Here is a 21,994-nt window from a genome sequence, read left to right on the forward strand (position 1 = left end):
TCTTGGGTATTTCAGTTGTACAGAATTTAGTTTTTGCTTCATAATGTTCTTTTGGGATTTGTCACTTCCTACCTTGTATTATATAGGGTGTCCCAAAAGTCTTAGTGCAGTTTTAAGTTGAATTTCTTTGAGAACACGTCTTATCTCTCCTATGGGATTGTGAAGTCCTTGAGGAGGGTACTTGTCTTTCACATTAAAAAACAAAAGACTTCATTGTCCTTAACCACACAGCAGCTTCCCACTAAATATCTGCCAAATCAATGAGTGAATCTGCACATCTGGAAACCTTACCCTCCTTTTGGGTACCTACGGTCCCCTGAAACTCACATCGATCTCGCTAAGGATGACGTCGATGATGCTGCCGATGACGATCAGGAAGTCAAACACATTCCAGGGGTCCCCAAAGTAACCCTGAGAAAGACAGGGAACGGGAGGAGTGAAAGGGAGAAGGGAGAGAGGGAGGAGAGGTCAACTGAAGGGGAAAGCAGCCTGGGAGGAGAGCATCCTACGGGGCCAGTGGAGGCCAGGTAGTCTCCCTGCTGAGGCTAGGCAGAGTTGTCAAGGGACTAGACCCTGAGAGAACCAGGTCTTTTTCTAGTGATTTCTTCTCTATCATCTGATTTTAAATCAGTTGCTCCAGAACGCCCCCTCACATCTGAAGCCAGAAAGGTGCCATTTGGGTTAGATTCTTGGCTCTAGCATTTACTGCCTGTAGCAAGATGGGCAAGCCATTTGCCTCTCTGAGCCTCAGTTACCCTGTCTTCAAAATGGGAATTGTAATACTCATACTGCCCCCCTCCCAATGTTGTTGTGGGAGGAAGTCTTTTGTCAAGCTCATAACACTCTACTAACATGGATTCCCACTATGGCTATCTTCCTCTTTTTGTATCTTCTCTCTCCTCTGAGCCCAAAGTAGTAAGTAGGTGAAGGGTTAGAATATGAGGGGAGATAAGAGACCCTGAGCCCAGTCATGCAGAAGGAGGAGAGAAGAGGCATTCAGAAAGAATACTTCATTTCCTCTGTTCCTAATGGCTACAAGTCCCTTTGAGTGACTTCTTGACCTCCGAGACCTGAAGGTGAGAGGAGAGTGATGGGGTAGGGAGTTGGGAGGAGAGGTGAGGGGTGAATAAGCTCCATCTGCTTCCTGCTTGTTGGTTGGTAGCACCAAGAGGGAGGAGGATGAAAGGGGATAGAGGTGAATTTGAACTCCAAAAGGAGGGAGCAGTGTGATGTAGGAAGTAGAGCATTGGAGCTGGATCCAGGAATATCTAGTTTCCAATCCCACCTAGGACATTAACTACATGATCCTGAGCAAATCCCAGAACCTTACTGATTTTCACTATCTTCATCTTTTGAATGCATGATCTCTGAGGTCTCTTTCAGCTTTGTATCTATGACTCTAGCTTCCTAAAAGTTAAAGACCATTTCTCCAGGTTGAGAGAGATCCCTTCTCATTTTAAACCCTTTGGCCTGCCTAGCTTCATGACCATGAATGCCACCTCCAACACTCACCTTGGCCTTGAAGGCCATGAGCTTGAGGACCATCTCCAAGGTAAAGATGATTGTGAAGGCCACGTTGAGGATATCGGAAATATGGTTCATTTCCTCCGACTGGTTGTAATGCTGTGGGAGTGGAAAGGTGGGGAGATGGATTGGGAAAGGAGACCAAGGCAATGTGGTGGCCTTGATTCTGTTTCCAAAGATCCCTAGAGCGCGAATCTTCTGAATCAGAATGTCCCCACACCTGCCTCTTTCCAAGCCCTTCCTCATTACTCCTCCTACCCTTCCCAAGTTCTGAGAATATAAGCGACTACTTTAATAAACACTTATAACCACCCTCCTTTTATGTTTTTAATTCTATTTGTTCAGTGCTCAGTACAGCATTTGATGGTCAATCAGTTGTTAGAGATGTCATAGAGATAAAGGGTTGGTCCAAATGACCTCTGATGTCTTCAAGCAATTGTAGGATTATTTAAGCAATGAGGTGATTAATCAAAGCTTAAAAATGAGCATGATCATGAAGTATCTCACTCTGGAATCCTCAGAGATGCACCTTCTCTGCGACTCTTAAATCCATTCCTAAGCGAGGTGTTACTGAGATGCCAGCCCAATCATGCTAGCACCAGGACATCAGTCTGTAAGTGAAAAGTCTCTTGGGGGCCTTCTTTGACTCTGCAATGCTGACCTCCCCTCTGCTCTGCCCAGAGACCTGGCCCCTCCCTTAGAGCCTGTGAACTGGCCGAGGGGCCTCTTACCTGCATGCCCAGGCAGATGGTGTTGAGCATGATGAGGGCGAACATCAGGTACTCAAAGTAGGAGGAGGTGACAACGTACCACACCTTGTACTGGTAGGGGTTCTTGGGGATGTAGCATCGCAGGGGGCGGGCTTTCAGGGCATACTGTACACACTGGCGCTGAATCAAGGGGCATCAGAATCAAGGGGGAGGCAGGAAGTCCCCAGGAGGGTGGTGGGGGAGAGATGTGTGCTTTGGGGGAATGTACGTGATGTCAGCTGTGGCCTAATAGAGGCACCCAGTCTTCTCAGTGAGGGCCTTGAGGGGGAAGTCTTCCATGGCGGTCTCACCCAATGGATTGGCTTGGCTTTCACCCAACTGGTGAGCCTCTATCTACCTCCCATTCTATCTCAGGTCATTCGTGGTGCTCCAGCCCAGATTTTCTATCCAGGGATCTCCATGAATACATGTCAGGTGGCGTGCTGGGCACTAAAGACACATGAAGACCTGGGTGCTACCCCCAAGCTAAGAGCTGCTCCCTGTGTCTGGGATGGGCTCTTTCTATCAGCTGGCAAGGTCCCTCCCCTACCAGTCCCACCCTAGCCCCCCTTTGGGGCTGTGGGTAATGACAGTCCTCCCTCCCTTTCCCCGATCCCACCTTTGGGAACACCGAGGGTACCTGGTTCTTGTCGAGCTCACAGTTCTTGTACTCGGTCTCACCCTGCTCCTGGAAGGTCACTATGATAAAGCCCACGAAGATGTTCATCATGAAGAAGGCGATGAGAATGATGTAGATGATGAAGAAGATGGCCATCTCCACGTGGTTATTGTAGACGGGGCCCATGTTCTCGGCATGTGCGTCAATGGCTTTGTAAAGAAGCCTATGAAAGGACACAGGGAGGCAAGGGAGTATGGGGAGCTAAGACGAGTTTGGGAAGAACCCTGAATGCTGGGCTGACTTCATATTTAGTTGTAAGAATAACATTCATTCTATCTGTGGGTTGGTTTTTTAATGTTTAAATGAACAAGTTTTTAAGTTTAAATTTAGGGGGAAGGGAATGAGGATTTACTAATCATCTACTATGTGCCAGGTACCTTTTACAGATGTTATGTTATTTGATCCTCACAACAACCTTGGGAGGTAGATACTATGATCATCTCATTTTATAGTTGAGGAAACTGAGGCAAACAGAGCTGAAGTGACTTGTCCAGGGTCATACAGCTAGTAAGTATATGAAACCAGATTTGAACTGAGGCATCTAGCCTCTAGGCCCAAGGCTCTATCCATTGCAGCTCCTCTCCCTTCCAGCTTCCATTTTTTTTTCTTTTTGGAGGAGGGAAGGTAGGGCAATTGGGATTAAGTGACTTGCCCAAGGTCACACGGCTAGTTTTTGTGTTAAGTGTCTGAGGCCGGATTTGAGAGAGAGAGAGAGAAAGAGAGAGAGGGAGGGAGAAAATGTGGTCATGGAAACTGAATTTTAAAATGGGACCAGAAGGAAGGACGTCATGATAGAGTGATAGCAGAATTATTGATTTTGATAACAAGAAGTATCCTTGGCCCCCCAAGAAGGTGAAAACCCTAACTTTTTGGAAGGCAGAACACGATAGACTTGACCATCATTATAATAACAGCTTCCCAGATACTCTAGGAGGTGGTCACTACAAGGCTCGATGACCTCCATTATACAGATGAGGAAGCTGAAGGTTGGAGAGGTTGTGATTTGCCCATGGCTGCACAGCTAGAAGTGTTAGAGGAAGGATCAGAACCCAGGTCTTCCTGACTCAACCCCAGTAAGCTGCTGCCTCTTTTATATTAAATAGCAGCGAGCACAGGAATGTCCTTATTAGTCTAAGGTTTGCACGGTGCCCCTTCTCAGCTCTATGCTGCCTCTTGTGGCCTGTAGCTATTAATGCTTCCAGTGGCATATGATTGACAGGGTAACCTACTCATTTTACCCATGAATCCCTGGGCATTCTACTTAGTGGTTAGATATCCCAGGTATTTTATCAACTTGCTTCGGGAAGGAGGTTATCTAACAATGTCCTGCTTAAAATGTATTAAACATGTTCTCAGTGTGGGCACCACACACATATACACTGCTGGGTACAATGTGTGTGCATGTTGGGGTCGGTAAAAAAAAGTATTCTAGCCATCCAAGTGCCCTTTAAGGTAGCCATTACCACCCTCATTTTGTTTCTTCCCCCACCTTTCTCAATTCCCACACTCACTGGGGCCATCCTTCGAAGGTGGAGACGGTGAAGAGTGCCAACATGGCAGACAGCACGTTGTCAAAGTTGAAGTCACTGTGCAGCCACTCTCGGTGGTATACTCGCATCTGGTTAGGGTCCCCATCTTCGTACTCATAGTAATAGCCCCTGAGTAAAAGGAAGCCCAGTCTCTTGAGTGGCTTTGCTGCCTTCTTCCCTCCCTGAAAACCCTCTTTTGGGGTCTCCCTCCATGCCAGAGAACCTCAGACCCCCCATCTCCAGGAAGTAGCAGGAAGGCATAGAGCCCACAGGAATTCCCCAAAGTGAAGGATCTTTTGATGTCATCCCCATTGGTGGTATTTCTTTGTTACAAGGGAGGACTGGGGCAGGGGGAAGGTTATTGGGGAAACAACAGCAAAGAAAATGATGAAGAAGATGTAGATCCCACATCTCAATCTGGAGGGTAAGTCATGGAGGGGAGTGGGGTTTCTATGGGATCACAGACTCACAGCACCTAGAATCAGAAAGAGCCTTAGAGATGATCTGGTTTGACTAAGTGCCCAGGGTTAAACAGTAAGCAGGAGAATTGAGGTGGTTGCCCAGGTGAGGGGGTGGGTATCTCCTCTATGTCCCTCCCTGGTCTTATTCTCTTATAGGGTCATAGATTCAAGGCTAGAGGGACCTCAAGGCCATCTAGTCTAATGCTCCCATTTTCCAGATGAAGAAAGTGTGGCCATGAAAGTTAAGTGAATTGTCCAAGGTCACACACATAAGAAACAATCGGAATTAAAGTTCAAGGTCTCTTAATTCAGAGTAAGGATTCTTCTCCCAGTACCACATTGCCTCTCATTTCTTCCCAGTTTCCCCAGACCTCCAGGTTTTGAGACACTATCAGATCTTCTCCATCACCCACTATGCCAACATCCTCCCAGTTGACTCTGGAGTCATATTCCTGGGAAGCCCCAGGTGGAGAGCTGGGGAACCTTCACTTGATCATGCCCAGGTGGGGCCTTCCTGCAGAAGCTGGAGGGAAGCAACTTACTTGCACTCAGATTCGGTCATTTTAGATAAGTCATTACAGCTGTAGAACTTCCCCTGAGGTGGGGTGGGGAGAGAGAAAAAAGAGAATGTGGAGTGGGGGAGGAGGGAGAGAGACAGACATATAGACAGAGACAGAAAGACGGAGGCAGAGAGAGACAGAGGCAGAGAGAGAGACAGAGAGAGAGACAGAGAGACAGAGACAGACAGAGAGAGAGAGAGAGACAGAGAGAGAGAGACAGAGAGACAGAGAAGGAAAGAGGGAGAGGGAGGAAGGGAGAGAGAGAGAGGGAGGGAGAGAATGTTGTCATGGAAACTGAGTTTAAAAATGGGACCAGAAGGACGTCATGATAGAGTGATAGCAGAATTATTGATTCTGATAACAAGAAGTGTCCTTGGCCCCATCACCTTCAAAAAGGTGAAAATCCTAACTTTTTGGAAGGCAGGACAGGACAGACTTGACCATCATTATAATAACAGCTTAACAATAACATTGGTCTTGTTGATAATAACATTGTTAATATGCTATGCGATAATGAAATGCAATATATCACATCATATCATATAATATATCATATGACATATGATATGATATACTGTAATGTAATAAACATTGTTAATAATAGCATTAGGGGCAGCACTTACACATCACAGGATTGCTAGAGCTCAAAGGCACATCATTTATTTTATTTATTTTTAACATTCTTTTTTAAAAAAATATTTTTAGTTCCAAATTCTCTTCCTCTTTCTAGCACTACTCCCTCTGCCACCATTGAAAAAGCAAGCAACATGCTACCAATTATATATGTGAAGTCTCAAAGGTACATCAAACACCATCTGGTCTGATCCCTCATTTTGAAGGCCATACTTACTTCCTGTACATTTTACAAGTGAGGAGATGAGCCCCAGAGAAGTAAAATGACTTTTCCTTTAAAGTATAGGTAATATATTATATTTATATAAATAAATAAATGGCAGAGGGAGGATTTGAATCCAGGTTCCATGCTTCAAATCCAGTCATGATTCTGTTACACAACATGCTCTTACAGAGCAGGCTAGATGCTCTATAAGGCTTAGTCAGAGTAAAACATCCAGGGACTCAGATCTTACTGTTTTTCTCCCTCTAGAAAAGGGCACAGTGCTGTTTTGGGGCGGGGGGGACAAATTTCCCACTATCCTCAGGGACTCTGCCTTCCTCTCTAAATGTTCCCCAAGTCAGATTGGCATTCTTAACAAGAAAGGGCTAATTGCCCTGCATTTAGGGATTGGAGCACAGAGGAGTATTTCTGAAAATTTTTTTCCCAATTAATAAGTATTTTCTCTCCCTCCCACTCCCTCCCAGTCCTTGAAAAAATAAATCCTTGTAACAAGTGGACCCATATGTACAAAAATATTTATAGCAGCTCTTTTTGTGATAGCAAAGAACTGGAAACTAAGGGAGTAGCCATCGATTAGAAAATGGGTAAACAAATGATGGTATCTGGATGAAATGGGGGCCTCTTACCATGAAGAGCTGAACTCCAATGCAGGCAAACATGAACTGCAGGAGAGTGGTGACCAACACGATGTTGCCAATGGTCCGGATGGCCACAAACACACACTGAACCACGTGCTGAGTAATGGAGAATGGATCAGGCCAGGACCAGCCTCATGGCTGCCAGGCTTTGAGGGAGTCCCAGGAACATAACCAAGTGGCAAGAGAGGGGATCCCCCAGCGAGAGGGAGAGGGACTGACGAGAGACACTTCCAAGGTCCATTGTGAGTGGGTGACCCAGGAAGGGCTTGAGGTAAGAACCCAGAGTGGATGCAATGACCCAGACAGTCTGGTGACTCAGTGTACCCATTTGTGCTTTGGTGTGGGCTGTCTGGGTATTAGGTCACCGTTCCTAGCTACCTCCATGTTCCTTCCTCTCCCAGGGGAGGTGGGTCCAGGGCCCACTCATCTCTCACCTTCAACCCTTTGGCCCTGTTGATGGCTCGGAGGGGTCGGAGTACTCTCAGCACCCTGAGGATCTTCACCACAGAGATAGTGCTGGATCTGAGGGGGTGGGGAGGGAATACAGGGTGAAGTGAGGAGTGTTCTTCACTGTCCCCTGCCAGCTGCTGGCCTGCTCCTTGTAAGCCCTCAAATAAGCCATGCTTTCCACCCAAAACACTTTCTTCTCTCCCCCCAAGTCACCTTCCTCCTCTCATTAGAATACCGTCCACATCTTGTTTCTTCCAGGCTGTTATCTCTCTTGTTTGTCAGTACCCTCTAAACTTCTGAGCCCTGGGACAAAACCCATTCACTGCATCTTTATAATGACTTTGCCTGAGCTCCTGGTTCAGGAGCAGGTAAAGGCTTTCTGTTACAGTGTAATGTAGTGCCAAAAGTCGTGATCTTAGGATCTCCCAACTGCTTAGCTTTGACACTTGTTTAAAGTGTGACTGGGGGGCAGCCAGGTGGCACAGTGAGTAAGAGCGCTGGCCCGGAGTCGGGAGACCCGGGATCAGTTCCGGCCTTAGATACTTAACACTCACACAAAATAACTGGCCGTGTAACCTTGAGCAAGTTACTTAACCCCAATTGCTTAAAAAAAAAAATAAAAATAAAGTGTGACTGGGCAAGTGGGAGATTTAGAGCAGGGCGAGAATTTAGAAATCAGCTTGGCCAGCCCTGTCATTTTACAGGTGACGATGCTAAGGGACAAAAATGATTTAGTCAAGGTAATAGAGGCTGTCAGTTGGGATTTGAACTCGGATCCTCTGATTCCAGAGCAACATGCTGCCTTTCTGATAGTTGAAAATCATAGTTAAACTCCGTACTCCTGGATTTGGAATCAGGAAGGCCTGGCTTCAAATCCCACTTCAGACACTCATTAGCTATGTGATCCTGCATGCGTTAACCTAACTTCTTTGATCCTCAGTTTCCTTATCTGTAAAATGGGAATAATTATAGCACCTGTCTTACACAGTTGCTATGAGGATCTAATGAGAAAATATATGTTAAGTACTTTGCAAACCTCTCAGTGTCTTAAATGTGGGAACTATTAGTATTTCTACTATTGTTGACACCAACCTCTCAGGGCTGCTGGGTGGAAGATGCTTCATGAACTTTTAAGTACCATATAAAGTGTAAGCCATTGTTATTGTGTGAAGCTCATGAGCCCTGGGTTATGGGAAAGGCACCAGGAGCTTCAGAAACCTAGTTTGGGGGTCGATGTTGTCAGTCTCATGAGGACCCCTCCTCCAGGGATGGTCTCCAGTCATTACTCACTCAATGCCCATGGAGATGAGGGACACGGCCACCACCAGCAGGTCCAGGATGTTGAAGTAGTTGCGTAAGAAGGAGCCCTTGTGAAGGAAGGCGCCGTAAGTTGTCATCTATAGAGGAAAAACAAAACAAAACCCAACTTTGATTCAAGGGGAGGAAACAGACTTAACAAGGTTTCTTGTCTATGGTGCCTTTTCTCTACAGACTGTCCAGTTAGGAATCAACTTCTCTCTCTGTCAGGAAGTTCTTTTATAGATGGAAACGAAGCCCTGGGAGTGGAGTGGAGTGTCTAAGGGCAAACAATTAATTACAATATAAATCAGGGCACGAAAGTGCCTGAGACGGTACAAAGTACCAGAAGAATGTCAAGGAGGGCAAGATTATTTATAACTGCAGTAATCAAGGACAGTTTCATGAAAGAGATGGCTTTTGAGCTGAACTTTGAAGGATAGGTAGGATATAAACTGATAAAGAAACGAAGGCATAAGTGGAAACAACTGTATGGACAAAGGCACAGGAGTGGGAAAAGCAAGTCTGGATGGGACATAGAGTATTTATAAGGGAGTAGCGGGAAACAATATAGCTTGGAAAAGTAGGTTGAGTCAGATCACAGAGGGCCTTGAATGTTGGGCAAGAAGTTTAGACTTTACTTGGGAACCAACAGGGAACCATTAGACCTGATATAAGGAAAACCTTACTAATAATTAAAATAATTCATACATGGAGTGGAGTGACTTAGGAAGTAAGGAGTTAGCTCCTTTTCTCTGGAGGGCTTTAAACAATGATTGACTACTTGTTGGTTAAATTGTAGAGGAGACAATTTTAAATACAGATTGAACTGAAAAGCCACTGATGCCCCTTCTAAGTCCCACATTCTGTGACTTAATTCTAGGGCTGTGCTAGAGTGGAGCTACCTGAGATCCCAACCCATGAAATTTCCAGAGTGAATATTCATACCTCAGAAAACCAGAACTTAGGGGAGGCTAGGTGGTGCAGTGAATAGAGCACAGGCCCTGGAGTCTGGAGGATCTGAGTTCAGATTTGACCTCAGACACTTAACACCTACTAGCCGGGTGATTTGGGTAAGTCACTTAACCCCAAATGCCCTGCTTTTCCCCCTCCAAAAAGAAAAAAAAATTTAGAAAACCAGAACTTGATTTATTGTTTTTTGATTGCCTAGACTTAAAAAGTGATGGAGAATGTGCTAATAATAGAGATCAAACTTACAAGTGTGCTGTGGGCACATTTTTTTACCCTCAGAAAGCTGGTTGTTAAATATTTACTAGCACACCTCTCCTGTAGTGGATCATTGTCCATTTTCCTCTTTTTCACTGTTTCCTATTAAAGTGTAAGCCCCTTAATAGACTGGAGTCACAAAACTATGTAAATTATTTATTCCAAGTGTTTGTTTATTTGAAATCTGGTATAATACTCTGGACTTAGAAAGGGATTTTGTGTGTGTGTGTGTGTGTGTGTGTGTGTGTGTGTGCTTTTTTGGGGATTATGCTTGTTATTTCTCTGGGACCAGGAACTCCAAATGAGAAGACTTCCTTTGGCAACTGAGGCAAATAGGGTGAAGTGACTTGCCCAGGGTCACACAGTTAGGAAGTATCTGAGGCCAGATTTGTACCTGGTCTGCAATTTATAGTCTAAGAAAGCTGCCTATGGCACTGAGAAGGTAAGCCACTTGTCCAGGGTCAAACAACCAGTAGTTATCAGAGATGGGACTTTAGCCCAGGCTTTCTTAATGTCAAGGCCAGATTTCTCTCCACCACATCAGTGGTATCAAACTCAGACAGAAACTAAGCAACATGTAAATGATCCCATATTGCCATAGAAAACCACATATTAAAACTATGTTCTATTGTATCTTTATTTATTTTGTTCAACATTTCCCACTGACATTTTAATCTGGTTTGGGCCTCTCTTGGGAGTCTTGACAGATGAGTAGGTCACCTTTTTTTTGGACATTTCTGCACAATACCAACGCACTTAAGAAAGGTTAATGAATGTTTGATAAATTAAGGAATGAAAATATTGAGGAAAGTTGGCATTCCTTCTGACTCCAAAGGGAAACTCTTACTTCAACTTTCCTTCAGGGTTTGGGGGTGGCATGACAAATTCTGTCACCTCCTTGAGAACCTAATGAGGGCTTCCCATGAACAGTGTGATCATGTCCCTTTGCTCTTGAAATTTGAAAAAAATTAAAAAAAAGTTTTAGCCTATTAAAAACCTTCATACCCTTCTTGATGAATCCTCAACCTACCTTTGCAGAGTTCGCCCCCATTATTGCCCCATGGGTATACTCTATACTCTAGTAAAGCTAAATGGCTTTCTGTAGCATGATTAGGACCCCATGTTTTCCCACCTTTGAACCTCTGATTGTATAAGTATCTTCTGGAATGCTTTCTCCTTATATTTCATCTCATCCTTTTGAGATCCAACTCATTTTTCAAGATTTTAAACATCCCTTGCTCCTTCCAGGTAGAAGAGATCACCCCTTTTTCTGAATTTCCAAAGCACTTTGAATCCCTCTGCTGATACTTATATTATTTCAGACATTTTTTTCTTTCCTACTAGATTCCAAGCTCCCTGAGGGTAGGTACTACCTTGTTTACCTTTGTATCTTTCAGAGTACCTTGCAAATAAATGTTTGCTGAATAAATGAATGACATTCAGCAGATGATGGCTCAGAGAAGAGTCTGATAGAGATGTAGACTTTTGAAAGCTCAGACCTAACAACAGGGGATGCTCTTGTAATGTTAATGGATTTAAGATCTTCCCCCACCATTAGTGGAGTCCATTAAGGGAAACTTGCTTAGGGGAGGCTTGCTTGTAGGAAGGCTTTCACACCTTTTGTTACTTTGTAATTAGGCACTGAGTCATGAGGGTTGTGATGCTCTCTGACCCTGAAGAAGGGTATATGTACTCTGAAGTTAGCATTTTTTTTTTTTGCCTTTTGGAGGGCAATTGGGGTTAAGTAACTTGCCCAAGGTTAAGTGGCTAGTCTTGTTGTATGGGTGTTAAGTGTCTGAGGCCAGAACTGAATTTGGGTCCTCCTGACTCCCGGGCAGGCGCTTTACTCACTGCACCACCTAGCCACCCCCTCTGAAGTTAGCATTTTGCTTTGGGACTCACTCATTGGAAGAGTGTTGTTGTGATTTGACCAGGTAAGATTCTGGGTAGTCTTGAGCCTAGGAGCCCCTTGACTTTGAAAAACCCAGATGTTGGTGCTTCTCTCTCTGGTAACTATGTATGTATTGCCTTGGTGGGACAGTTGGATCAGTCTTGTTGATCTGTGCTAATTTCTCAGACAGTTAGAAGTTCTTTTTATTGGTCTTTATTTCTCTGCTTGTATTTTCTCAGAAGTTCAGGGTGCTGACTTTTCCCCTGAACTAATGAATGTAATTAAAAATAGATTGTTGACCCCTTAAACAGCTATCTTTCCTAGTAAAGCAGATCAAAGAACCTGTGCTAGCACTCATCCTGGGTATTCCAGCGTGGTTGCTGCTACGGCTCTGAAGGAGGAGCTTTCCCAGTTGTAGCTAACAAAGATCAAGGACCTAGCATAGCCTCCTGGAAGTATTCCAGTCATAATCAGCCTTCAATATGTTAGAAACATGCTTGTGAGAATACAAATGAAGATTACCCAGTATGCTAAAACTGGACCTTGTTAAGGTCCTTGGTTAAGGATGACCTTGGTTAAGTACAATTCTGGATATAAACTAGATGTAGTTCCTGCCCTCAAGCAGCTTTCTACCTAATGACAGAGGGAGGGAAGGTGGGGGGAGGGTATTACTTTAGCACTTCTTCGATGTGCTCATGTGATAAATGGCCCTCTTTGTATACTTTTGGAGGGTTATTGTTTTCTTTTTTCTGAGGTAATAGGATAAATTTTATTCATATGTCATGGTTACTTCCATCTTCTTTTTCATTTTTGGAACTTCCTGATTGGCTAAATGTGGGCTTGGGATTATAGAATGGACCAATGATGTTGTGGACCAATCCCAGTTCAGAGGAAGCCATTTTTGTCTGGGGACATGCAAGGGAGATGATGCTGTAGGACAAGGGAAAATCAAGATGGGTCAAGTTAGACCCAGGAAACTGTAGCAAGGAAGAAAATGTAAGTGCCCCCTAGGCAGGAATTGGGTAATTTTCTTTTATTTGTCATTCCAGATACATTACCTTGCTATATAAATTGTGAACTGATATATCTCTGTTTATTTATATATAAACCTTGGAAAACTCATTCATTCTTGGGTTTGGAGTATAGGGTAGACAGGGGAAAGAGGGAGTAGATATAGGGCATCCAGTTATGGTGACAGCAACAAAAGCAAGGAAAAAGATAACTAGGGGATGGATCTATCAGACATATGAGCCTGGGAAGACAAGCAGGTTAAGGGGTCAGGAAAGTTTGAGAGGCCAGGAACCAAGGAAGATCTAGAAAGTAGAGAAAATTGAAAGCACTAAGGCCAGTATACAAGTATCCCTGGAGAGCTCTAAGGAGTGACTGACCTAGCCAGGTGAAAGGCCCAGGGTCACTCTTCCACAGCCTGCCTCTATTGGATGACTGGGCTATTGGACAAGAAATCTTTCTTTTGTGGGTTTTTTGATTTGTAAGAAATTTATAGAAAGGTCTGGTCTCTTGGGAAAGATATACTGCCTTTGGGGCTTGTTTGATCTTGTCCTGGAGGCTTGAGTTCAAAGATTGTCTCACTTACTAGCTGTATGACTGTGGGCAAAGTCACTTCATCTCTTTGGGCCTGAGTTTCTTCATCTGTGAAATGGGAGAAGGTTGGGGCCTAATGGCCATCTAAGATCCCTCTGAACGCTAAATCTTACCTTACCCTAAATCTTTACCTTACAGTAAACTGGTCAGAAGCATAGGCTCTACTTTCCATTTTTTCCCCCAGGAGCTGTTCTAAAAGTGCAAAGGGGAACCTGAGAGAGGCAACTAAGTGACTTGGTTTAAAAAGTCATGTGGGTAGATGGGGACCTTCAGGAGTCCTCTAGACCACTTACTTACCTTGAGCACAATTTCAACAGTGAAGACAGAAGTGAAGGCGATGTCAAAATAGCCAAGGATCTGAGGCAGGGATGAAGGAGGGACATAGGAAGAGGAAAAGAAACCAGTAAGAGTCAGTGAGGTGGCAGTGCTATTATAACCATCACCAAAAAGCAAAATAGATTAAGAACCTATTTGTACTGGACTCTGTGCTGGGCATGGTACAGAGGTTGTCACAGAGACCAACCTGACTAGATATTCAGGAGTTCTTAACCTGGGGTCTGTGAACTTAAAAACCCCAAACTATTTTTAATAACTGTATTTCAAGATAATTGGTTTCCTTTGTACTCCTATATATTTTATTTTATTTAAAAACACTATTCTGAGAAGGGGTCTATAGGCTTCACCAGGACACAAAAATGGTTAAGTGCCCATGAGTTAAAAGTCCAAGACCTGACATTGATATGGATAAACACATAGCAGATACACAGAAAATTGAGTCCTAGAATCTCAGACACATGCACAAAGAGATGAGATTACTACCATTTTGTAGAAGTTGCAGTTTAAAGTGATGGGATAAACTATCCCCTGGAAAGAACATTGAGCTGGGAATTAGGAGAACTGGGTTCTAATTCAAGCTTTGCCACTAATTCAATGGAAAAGTCATTTCCCCTCTGAGCCTCAGTTTCCTCTCCTGTAAAATGAGGGGGTTGTACTCCATGAACTCTAAGGTTCTTTGCAGCTTTGACATTCTATGATAGTATTGACCTAGTGGTAAAGGCCAGGACCTTTGCGAGGCTGTGTGGTGGGACAAGGTAAGGCACATGTCTGGGGTTTCCTTTTTGAGAGGAGTAGAGTCTGGCAGAAGTCTTTATCTCTCTTATAATTAGTCTGGAAAGGCTTCCTAGTAAAGGTGAAAAGTTAGGAGCTGTTTGCAGCATAGTGCCAGGGAAGGAACAGTAAATTTAAATGTAAGAGAACCTGAATTCAAATCTCACCCCAGTCATTTGCTACTTAACCTTTCTGGCCTCAGTTTCCTCATCTGTAAAATGGGACAAGATGTCTTTAAGGTCCCTTCCAGCTTTAGATCTCCAATCCCATAATCCTATGAATGAGATTGGGGACAGAGCAGGGGATAAACATAGTTATGGGCATAGGACCCAGGGCTATTTCTTAGAGTCCATAGAACTCAAGAATGGAAGCCAGGAAGGGAAGTAGGATCACAACCATTATGCCTCAAAAGATTCAAGAGAAAGTGATGTGTTGGTTATTGGATGGTCTCAAATACAGGGTTCAGCCATAGGTTAGACTAGAGCATATGGCCAAAGGGAGAGATATCCCCAGAATACCATGAATACCTGTGGGATTGGGATTTTAACATCCTGTTATTACCAGCTGGCTAGGAATGGTCACACCTGAGTTTTAGGAGGATGAGGAAATAAAAGGTAGCTCTATCAGCAGATGTGAAATAATACAGTAATGATCCCTGACGTTTTTGTGTAATACTTTTTAGCAAGGTGGCACAGTGGATAGAGCACTGGGCCTGGAGTCAGGAAGACTCATCTTCTTGGGTTCAAATCCATCCTTAGACATTTAGCAGTTGTGTGTCCCTGTGCAAGTCACTTAACCTTGTTTGAGTCAGTTTCCTCATCTGTAAAATAAGCTGGGGAAGGAAATGGCAAATCATTCCAGTATCCGTGCTGAGAAAAAACCAAGTGGGGTCATGAAGAGCTGGACATGACTGAAAACAACTGAACAATAAACTTTTCAGCTTACAAAGCACTTCCACACACATCACCTATTTTAATCCTCATCTCTTCCTAGAACCCATTTTTTCATATCCATTTTAGAGTTGAAGAAACTGAGACTCATGGAGACAGAACCTTAAAGTTAATTGACTTTCATTTCCTATCTCCATGTCTGGAGTATACTCTGTCTTCGCCTCTCCCTCACAGAGCCCCTCTCTTTCTTTAAGACACAGCTCCAGCACTGTCTTCTGCATGAAGCCTTCCCTGATGCTTCCTCCCCAGTTGCTAGTACCCTCCCTCTAAAACTACCTTGGATTTAACTGTTTTGTATTGATTTCTAGTCATTAACTTTATATTCATACTGTTATATTCAAGAATATTATACTTGTTTCCCTCATTAGAATGGGAACTCATCAAGAGTAGGGCTTGTTTCATTCTCTGTACTTGTATCACTGGGTGCTTCACACAATTCTGGGCACACAGTAGGTGCTTAATAATATTTTTTACCCAATATTAAAGGATTTCTGATTTTAAGTCCAATTCTTTTTCCACTACAACCACAGTACCTCTTGTTATAAAACACAAAAGTTTCATAGAGGAATAGAATTCCTGGTGCTTAATAAGTAAGTATTTCTTCCCTAAGGCAAAGAAATGACTTCTGGTTCTAAGTCCAATGCTCTTTATGCTACAACAATATTACCTCTTGCTATGAACTATAAGCACTGGGGAGAAATGCAGCCAGCAAAGTTAGGCTCAGTATAAGCAAACACTTCCTAAGAAGAGCTGTTCAAAAGCTTAATGAGATCTTTTGGGAAGTAGTGAGTCTTCCATTACTAGAAGTCTTTGAGTGGAAGCCTTATGAACACATGTCAGGGATGTTGTCTAAGGGATTCCCATGTTTTATGAGGTGCCTCCTAGTTCTGTGTTTCTATGAACCAACCTTCCTGGGGTTGGCCTTGCCCCTGGGAATGGAATTCGCTGAGATCCCAGAGACAATTGGGCAAAGAGAAGCACCTCTGGTCTGGGGGTGGGGAGAGGAGTTACCTTGTTCCTGAAGGATTCTGCCTGGATGGGATCCTCTGCTGCCAGGGAGATACTGCTGAGCAGAATGAAGAGGAGGATGAAGTTGGTGAACCAGGTGGCATTGACAATCCGGTGACACAGTACCCTGATCCTGGCAGGAGGAAAGGGAGGGAGGTGCCCTGGTGAGTGTGAGGCACACTGAACCTCTCACTCTGCCTAGGACTATTCATTACACATAAGTTGCAAAATCATAGGATTTCAGGTTGAACCCTTCCTACCTCAGAGATCTTCTAACCCAATCCCCTTAATTTGAAAATGAAGAATGTGGGTGCTGAGAGGACAAGTGGCTTGTTCACGGTTGCACAAGCAGGCTGAATTTGAACCTGCCTCCTCTGATTCCAAATATAACCCTCTTTCACCTGTACTGTGTACCCATCACCTTAACAGAGGGAGTTTCCACACTGGAAGTTTCCCATACCAATGAAAACACAGATTTAGACCCTCCCCCCTCCACCAAAAAAAATTATGAAAGGCACCACCTACTTATTGGTAGGGCTAAAGATGAAGAATGAGCTGGCTTCGGGCATAGGCACTGCTTTTTCTTTCAGCTGTAGCTCTGCCAATGGGCGGGGCCGAGGGCTAAGTGGGATCTCTGGCTCCTCTTCCTCATCGTCTCCTATGGAGGATGAGCAGGTTAGGGGGGACAGGAAGCACCTGAGAACATCATCCCATGCCCGAGAATTCTGTTTGTTTCCTCCGGCCCCATCAGTTGTGCCAAGGTCATAGGATTATAGAATAACAGAATATTGGACTCAGAAGAATATAAGCTCCATGAGGGCAGGAACTGTTTTGTTTCTGTCTTCATGGGTCCAGTGCCTAGCACAGTTCCTTGGTTGTAGTAGACATGTAATAAATGTTGGTTTAATTGAGTTGAATTAGATGAGACCTCTAAACAGACAATCCTATGAACCCCTGTATTTGACTGAGGAAGAAGATAGGGGAAATAACTTCCCCAAGGTCACAGAGGTGACCCAAACTCTCTGAATTCCAATCCAATGGTCCCCCCCTATCAGGCTTTCAGAGGTCAAGCCCAGATATATCATCTTTCACCTTATGTCCCTCCCAGAAGCTGATCCTTTTGGCCAGTATGACTATGCGGCAACTTGCCCAGGGTGAAGCATGAAGATTTGTCCAGGGCATCAAATGTCAGTAGTTTGCCACTCTAGGTGACCTCCCTGACCTGCTGTCACCCCAAGAAGGAACAATGGCACTGAGCTCTGAAAAGGAGAAGCCAGGGCACAGGTTCTGATGATGGCCTCAGGACTTGGCCTGAAAGTGGAGCAAGGATGAAGAAGGAAGATGCATGCAGAAAACCCTTCATGGAGTGCCTGCCCTGAATCTCAGTGAAACTTTATGACAAGACTGTCCAAGAGCAGTCAGGGGATGATACCTGGCCTGGAGGTCTGGAGACCTGGATTCCAATCCCAGCTCTGCCCCAAGCTACCTGATTCATTTCATCCCTACAGTTCCTGGTTTTCTCATCCATAAAATAACTAGGGTAGACTAGCCCATGTCTGAGGTTCCTTTCTCTATACATTCCATGGCTAGAGAGGGAATCTAATAAGTTCCCTAACAAAGTGAGGGAGTACATGAAACCTAACAAAAGAAGGGCACACAAATCCCCCAAAGTGGAAGGCATAGAAATTCTAAAAAGTGGGGGCACACAAATCCTAAAAAGTAGGGGCACATATATCCTAAAAAGTAGAAGGCACACAAATAATAAAAAGGTGGCACACACAAAAATCAATAATCAGGGGACAGTTGATTTAGAATTTGAAGAAACTTAGAGGTCATTGAATCCAACTTCCTTATTTTACAGAAAAACCCAAGGCACAGAGAGGTAAAGATTAATTACTGAATAGATGCTAAACTTTTTTCAATTTGTGGGTCGCCATGACCAAAGGATTCATCACTTCTGGCCAGCCTACTGGTGATGAGTCCATATGCTTTTAGTGAGGTCGGCCTTCAGAAAGCAGATCAGTTCTGTTTTTAATAGTATATTTGAAGGTCTTCCAGTATGGTAGAACCTGCTAGGACTTAACTTGGTTCTGGAATAACCTTCAAGTACCCAAATTAGCTTAATAATCCATACAAGAAGAACTAAACGGATGAAACATGCCTATTGCCCAGATCATGATATGTAGTTCGATGGTCAGTCCATTGGATGAGTACACCAGTATGCTAATATAGGTCAGTATGCTAATATAGGCCAGTATGCTAATATAGGTCAGTATGCTAATATAGGTCAGGGGTTGTAGAGAGACTAGGGATTGCATAGGAAGAAGAGTCCTCCCCTGGGCTGCATTTAGACAATTACACCGTCCTGTTAACCTTCCACTCCTTCTAGGGGCAAAATTCCATCTTTTTCACACAAATATTCTCCTAATAATACCCTGTGGCCCAGCCTCTCTGAGGAATTAAAAGTGTGGCTAACCCAAAAGGCAATGGGAAAAAAATCTCTGGGTGGGTGCCAGTAGTCTGCAGCATATTCTCAGTGATCTTTGTTGCTGTTTAGTCCTGTGTGACTCTTTGTGACCCCATTTGGGATTTTCTTGCCAAAGATATTGGGGTGGTTTTTCGTTTCCTTCTCCAGCTCATTTTACAGATGAGGAAACTGAGGCAAATAGGGTTAAGTGACTTGCCTATCTGAGGCTAGACTGGAACTCAGGAAGATGAGTCTTCCTTACTGACTCCAAGCCCAGTACTCTATTCACTGCACAAACCTAGCTGCCTAGTGATGGCCAGCTGGTCAGCTCTTGAGATGGAATCAGGTAAGGTAGGCAGCTGAATGGCAGCTAGATATCTCAGTGGATAGAACACTAGGCCTGGAATCAGGAAGACCTGAATTAAAATCTGGTCTCAGATTCTTACTAGCTGTGTGACCTTGGGCAAGTCACTTAGCCTCTGATGTAATCAAAAGGAGAAGGAAATGGTGAACACTCCAGTATCTTTGCCAAGAAAACCCCATGTTCTGTAGGTTCCCCGAGGTCATGAAGATTCAGGAGTAACTAATAAGGCAGTTGAAGAGGAAATAGCATACAAGGGTGACAAGGAACATTTTTTTCACATAATTTCATATAAATATACCTGTTTTCAGTACCATGAAAACATGCTTGGTGACCCACCCACATTTATTTTGTAAAGAAAAATTAAAAAAGCACAGGTCTGACCATGTCACTTCTGCACTAGCTCCCTATTTCCTCTAGGCTAAAATACAGACTGCTTTGTTTGGTATTTAAAGCCCTTTATGATCTGTTTCTGCTCTGTGATACTCCCCCTTCACATACTCCATGCTCCAACCAGACTGACCGATGTGATGTTCCCCACACACAGCATCTTATATCTGTCCCTTTGCAGAGTCTGCTTCCCATTCTGGGAACACTCTCCCTCTATTTCCTGGGACCCTTAACTCCCTTCAAGACTCGGCTTTGGTGCCCCCTCCTGGAGGAAGCCTTCCTGACCATCCCAACAGTCAGTGCTCCTTACTAGCCGCCCCCTTATTTTGCATCTATTTTAAAAATTTACTTAATTGTGTACATGTTCTCCTCTCCCCATAAAATATAAGCTCCTTGAAGGCAGGAACTATTTTCATTATTGTCTTTGTATCTCTAATGTCTAGCACAAGGCCTGACATAAAATGGGTGCTTCATAACTGTTTGAATTGAATTGAATTGATAAATCAGGTCAAAGGGCAGTAACAGATGGTGACAAATTTTAATGGCCTTATCTAGAGCACAAGATCATGTATGCCTTGTCTTGGCACCCAACACAGACTTACTGAATTTAATTGAAAATTAAAAGTTATTTCTGTGGAACTAGAAGGGGTACAGGCTGGCAAAATGACTTCTCAGGCATAAAGGATCACTCAGGCCACAGAAGGGAAATCTCTTTTCTCCCAGGGCTCCCATTTGGGAGCTATCTCTTAAAAAATCTGGGGAATTTTGACCTAAGTAGTCCTTAATATAAGGAAATATTGGCCTTTGTAGTTAATGTCCCATGGGATGTTTAAATACTCCATATCTCTGTTTCAACAGATCCTGGTCCTTCTGGCCCAGTCTTCCCACTTCCTGACTGAGACCCTCCCACTTCCAAGCCCAGTCCTCACCTGGAAAATCAGCTGAAGGGTATGGATCCTTCACTTCATTGACATTGGATTCAAACTCATCAACTTTTAGCTGCAAGAAAGAAAGAAAAAGAGGCAACCTAGGGTGGGTGGTGGATATGTGGGGACAGTTCCAGGTCCCTTAGCCCAATAGGATTCAGTGTAAGCTGAAGTAAAAGTAGGGCAGAGTTATGCCTGGCTTCACAGATGGGGAAACTCTCCCCAGGAAACAGTCAACCCTCCTTTCCTAAAGAGGAAATGGTAAAACATACAGTATCTGCCTGGACGGGTACGGTAAAGCCATCTGAGCTTAGCTAGAATCCCACCCAAAGGCAGAGGGATGACTTACTTGACCAACTGATGTCCTCTCACTCCCTGGGGATCTGAAAAGGCCCCTAAATGAAACCCTCACCTTGGCTGTGGTGGGGATGCCTTCTCCTTTGGCTTTCTGTTCTAACTTCTTGGCCAGAATCAGCTTCTCTTCTTCAGACTTGTCTGGGAGACCCCTAAATTAGAAATATCAGTAAGGCCATTTAATAAACAAATATTTGTACTATGTACCAGTCCCAGCCCCAGGAATACAAAGAAAGTCAAAAACATTGTCCCTGCCTTCAAGGAGCTCACATTCTAATGGGGAAAATCATGGGTTGATAACCACATACACATAACATCCATCCATCTATCCGTCCGTCCGTCCGTCCGTCTGTCTATCCATATATGTATAGATACAGATATGTGTATATCTATAAATCTATATGTATATTTATCTATATCTATCTGTCCATCCATCCATCTGTCCATCTATCTATCCAGAAGGGAGTAGAGGCCGGCCTGAGGTTGGGAGATAATTAAAAGGCAATTGTAACAGCCCAGTTGTGACGTAGTCGGGTGGTGGTTATAGGAGATGTATAGGAAGTGGTGTGAAGTTAGGAATGCCAAAACTTGGCGACACATTGGATATTCAAAGTGAGTGCAAGAGAGGAGTCACACATGACATGGAGCCTGGGAGCCTGGAGCCTGGGTGACTGGGAGTCTGGGAGCCTTGGTGACTGGGAGCCTGGGAACCTGGGAACCTGGAGCCTGGGTGACTGGGAGTCTGGGAGCCTTGGTGACTGGGAGCCTGGGAACCTGGGAGCCTGGAGCCTGGGTGACTGGGAGTCTGGGAGCCTTGGTGACTGGGAGCCTGGGAACCTGGGAACCTGGAGCCTGGGTGACTGGGAGTCTGGGAGCCTTGGTGACTGGGAGCCTGGGAACCTGGGAGCCTGGAGCCTGGGTGACTGGGAGTCTGGGAGCCTTGGTGACTGGGAGCCTGGGAACCTGGGA

At 44.2% G+C, this 21,994-nt stretch overlaps 1 protein-coding gene across 2 annotated transcripts in view; it reads right to left on the reverse strand.

Moving 5' to 3' along the window:
- The window catches only part of CACNA1S (calcium voltage-gated channel subunit alpha1 S), a 104,577-nt gene that overhangs the window by 27,166 nt on the left and 55,417 nt on the right, over positions 1-21,994 (reverse strand). For both annotated transcript variants that reach the window (XM_069074537.1, XM_069074536.1), the window contains exons 15-28: positions 21,084-21,177; positions 20,675-20,744; positions 17,053-17,185; positions 16,531-16,660; positions 13,760-13,819; positions 8,737-8,843; positions 7,431-7,518; positions 6,985-7,092; positions 5,485-5,537; positions 4,464-4,610; positions 2,914-3,115; positions 2,256-2,414; positions 1,513-1,623; positions 328-411 (exon numbers count right to left, since the gene is read on the reverse strand). In XM_069074537.1, the coding sequence (XP_068930638.1) occupies positions 328-411; positions 1,513-1,623; positions 2,256-2,414; positions 2,914-3,115; positions 4,464-4,610; positions 5,485-5,537; positions 6,985-7,092; positions 7,431-7,518; positions 8,737-8,843; positions 13,760-13,819; positions 16,531-16,660; positions 17,053-17,185; positions 20,675-20,744; positions 21,084-21,177 (1,546 nt within the window). The remainder of the gene's footprint in view (positions 1-327; positions 412-1,512; positions 1,624-2,255; positions 2,415-2,913; positions 3,116-4,463; positions 4,611-5,484; positions 5,538-6,984; positions 7,093-7,430; positions 7,519-8,736; positions 8,844-13,759; positions 13,820-16,530; positions 16,661-17,052; positions 17,186-20,674; positions 20,745-21,083; positions 21,178-21,994) is intronic.

This window comes from Petaurus breviceps, unplaced genomic scaffold (assembly GCF_028583685.1).
Source record: "Petaurus breviceps papuanus isolate PSGF00001 unplaced genomic scaffold, PetGlider_PUasm1.0 90895, whole genome shotgun sequence".
Taxonomy (NCBI): Eukaryota; Metazoa; Chordata; class Mammalia; order Diprotodontia; family Petauridae; genus Petaurus; species Petaurus breviceps.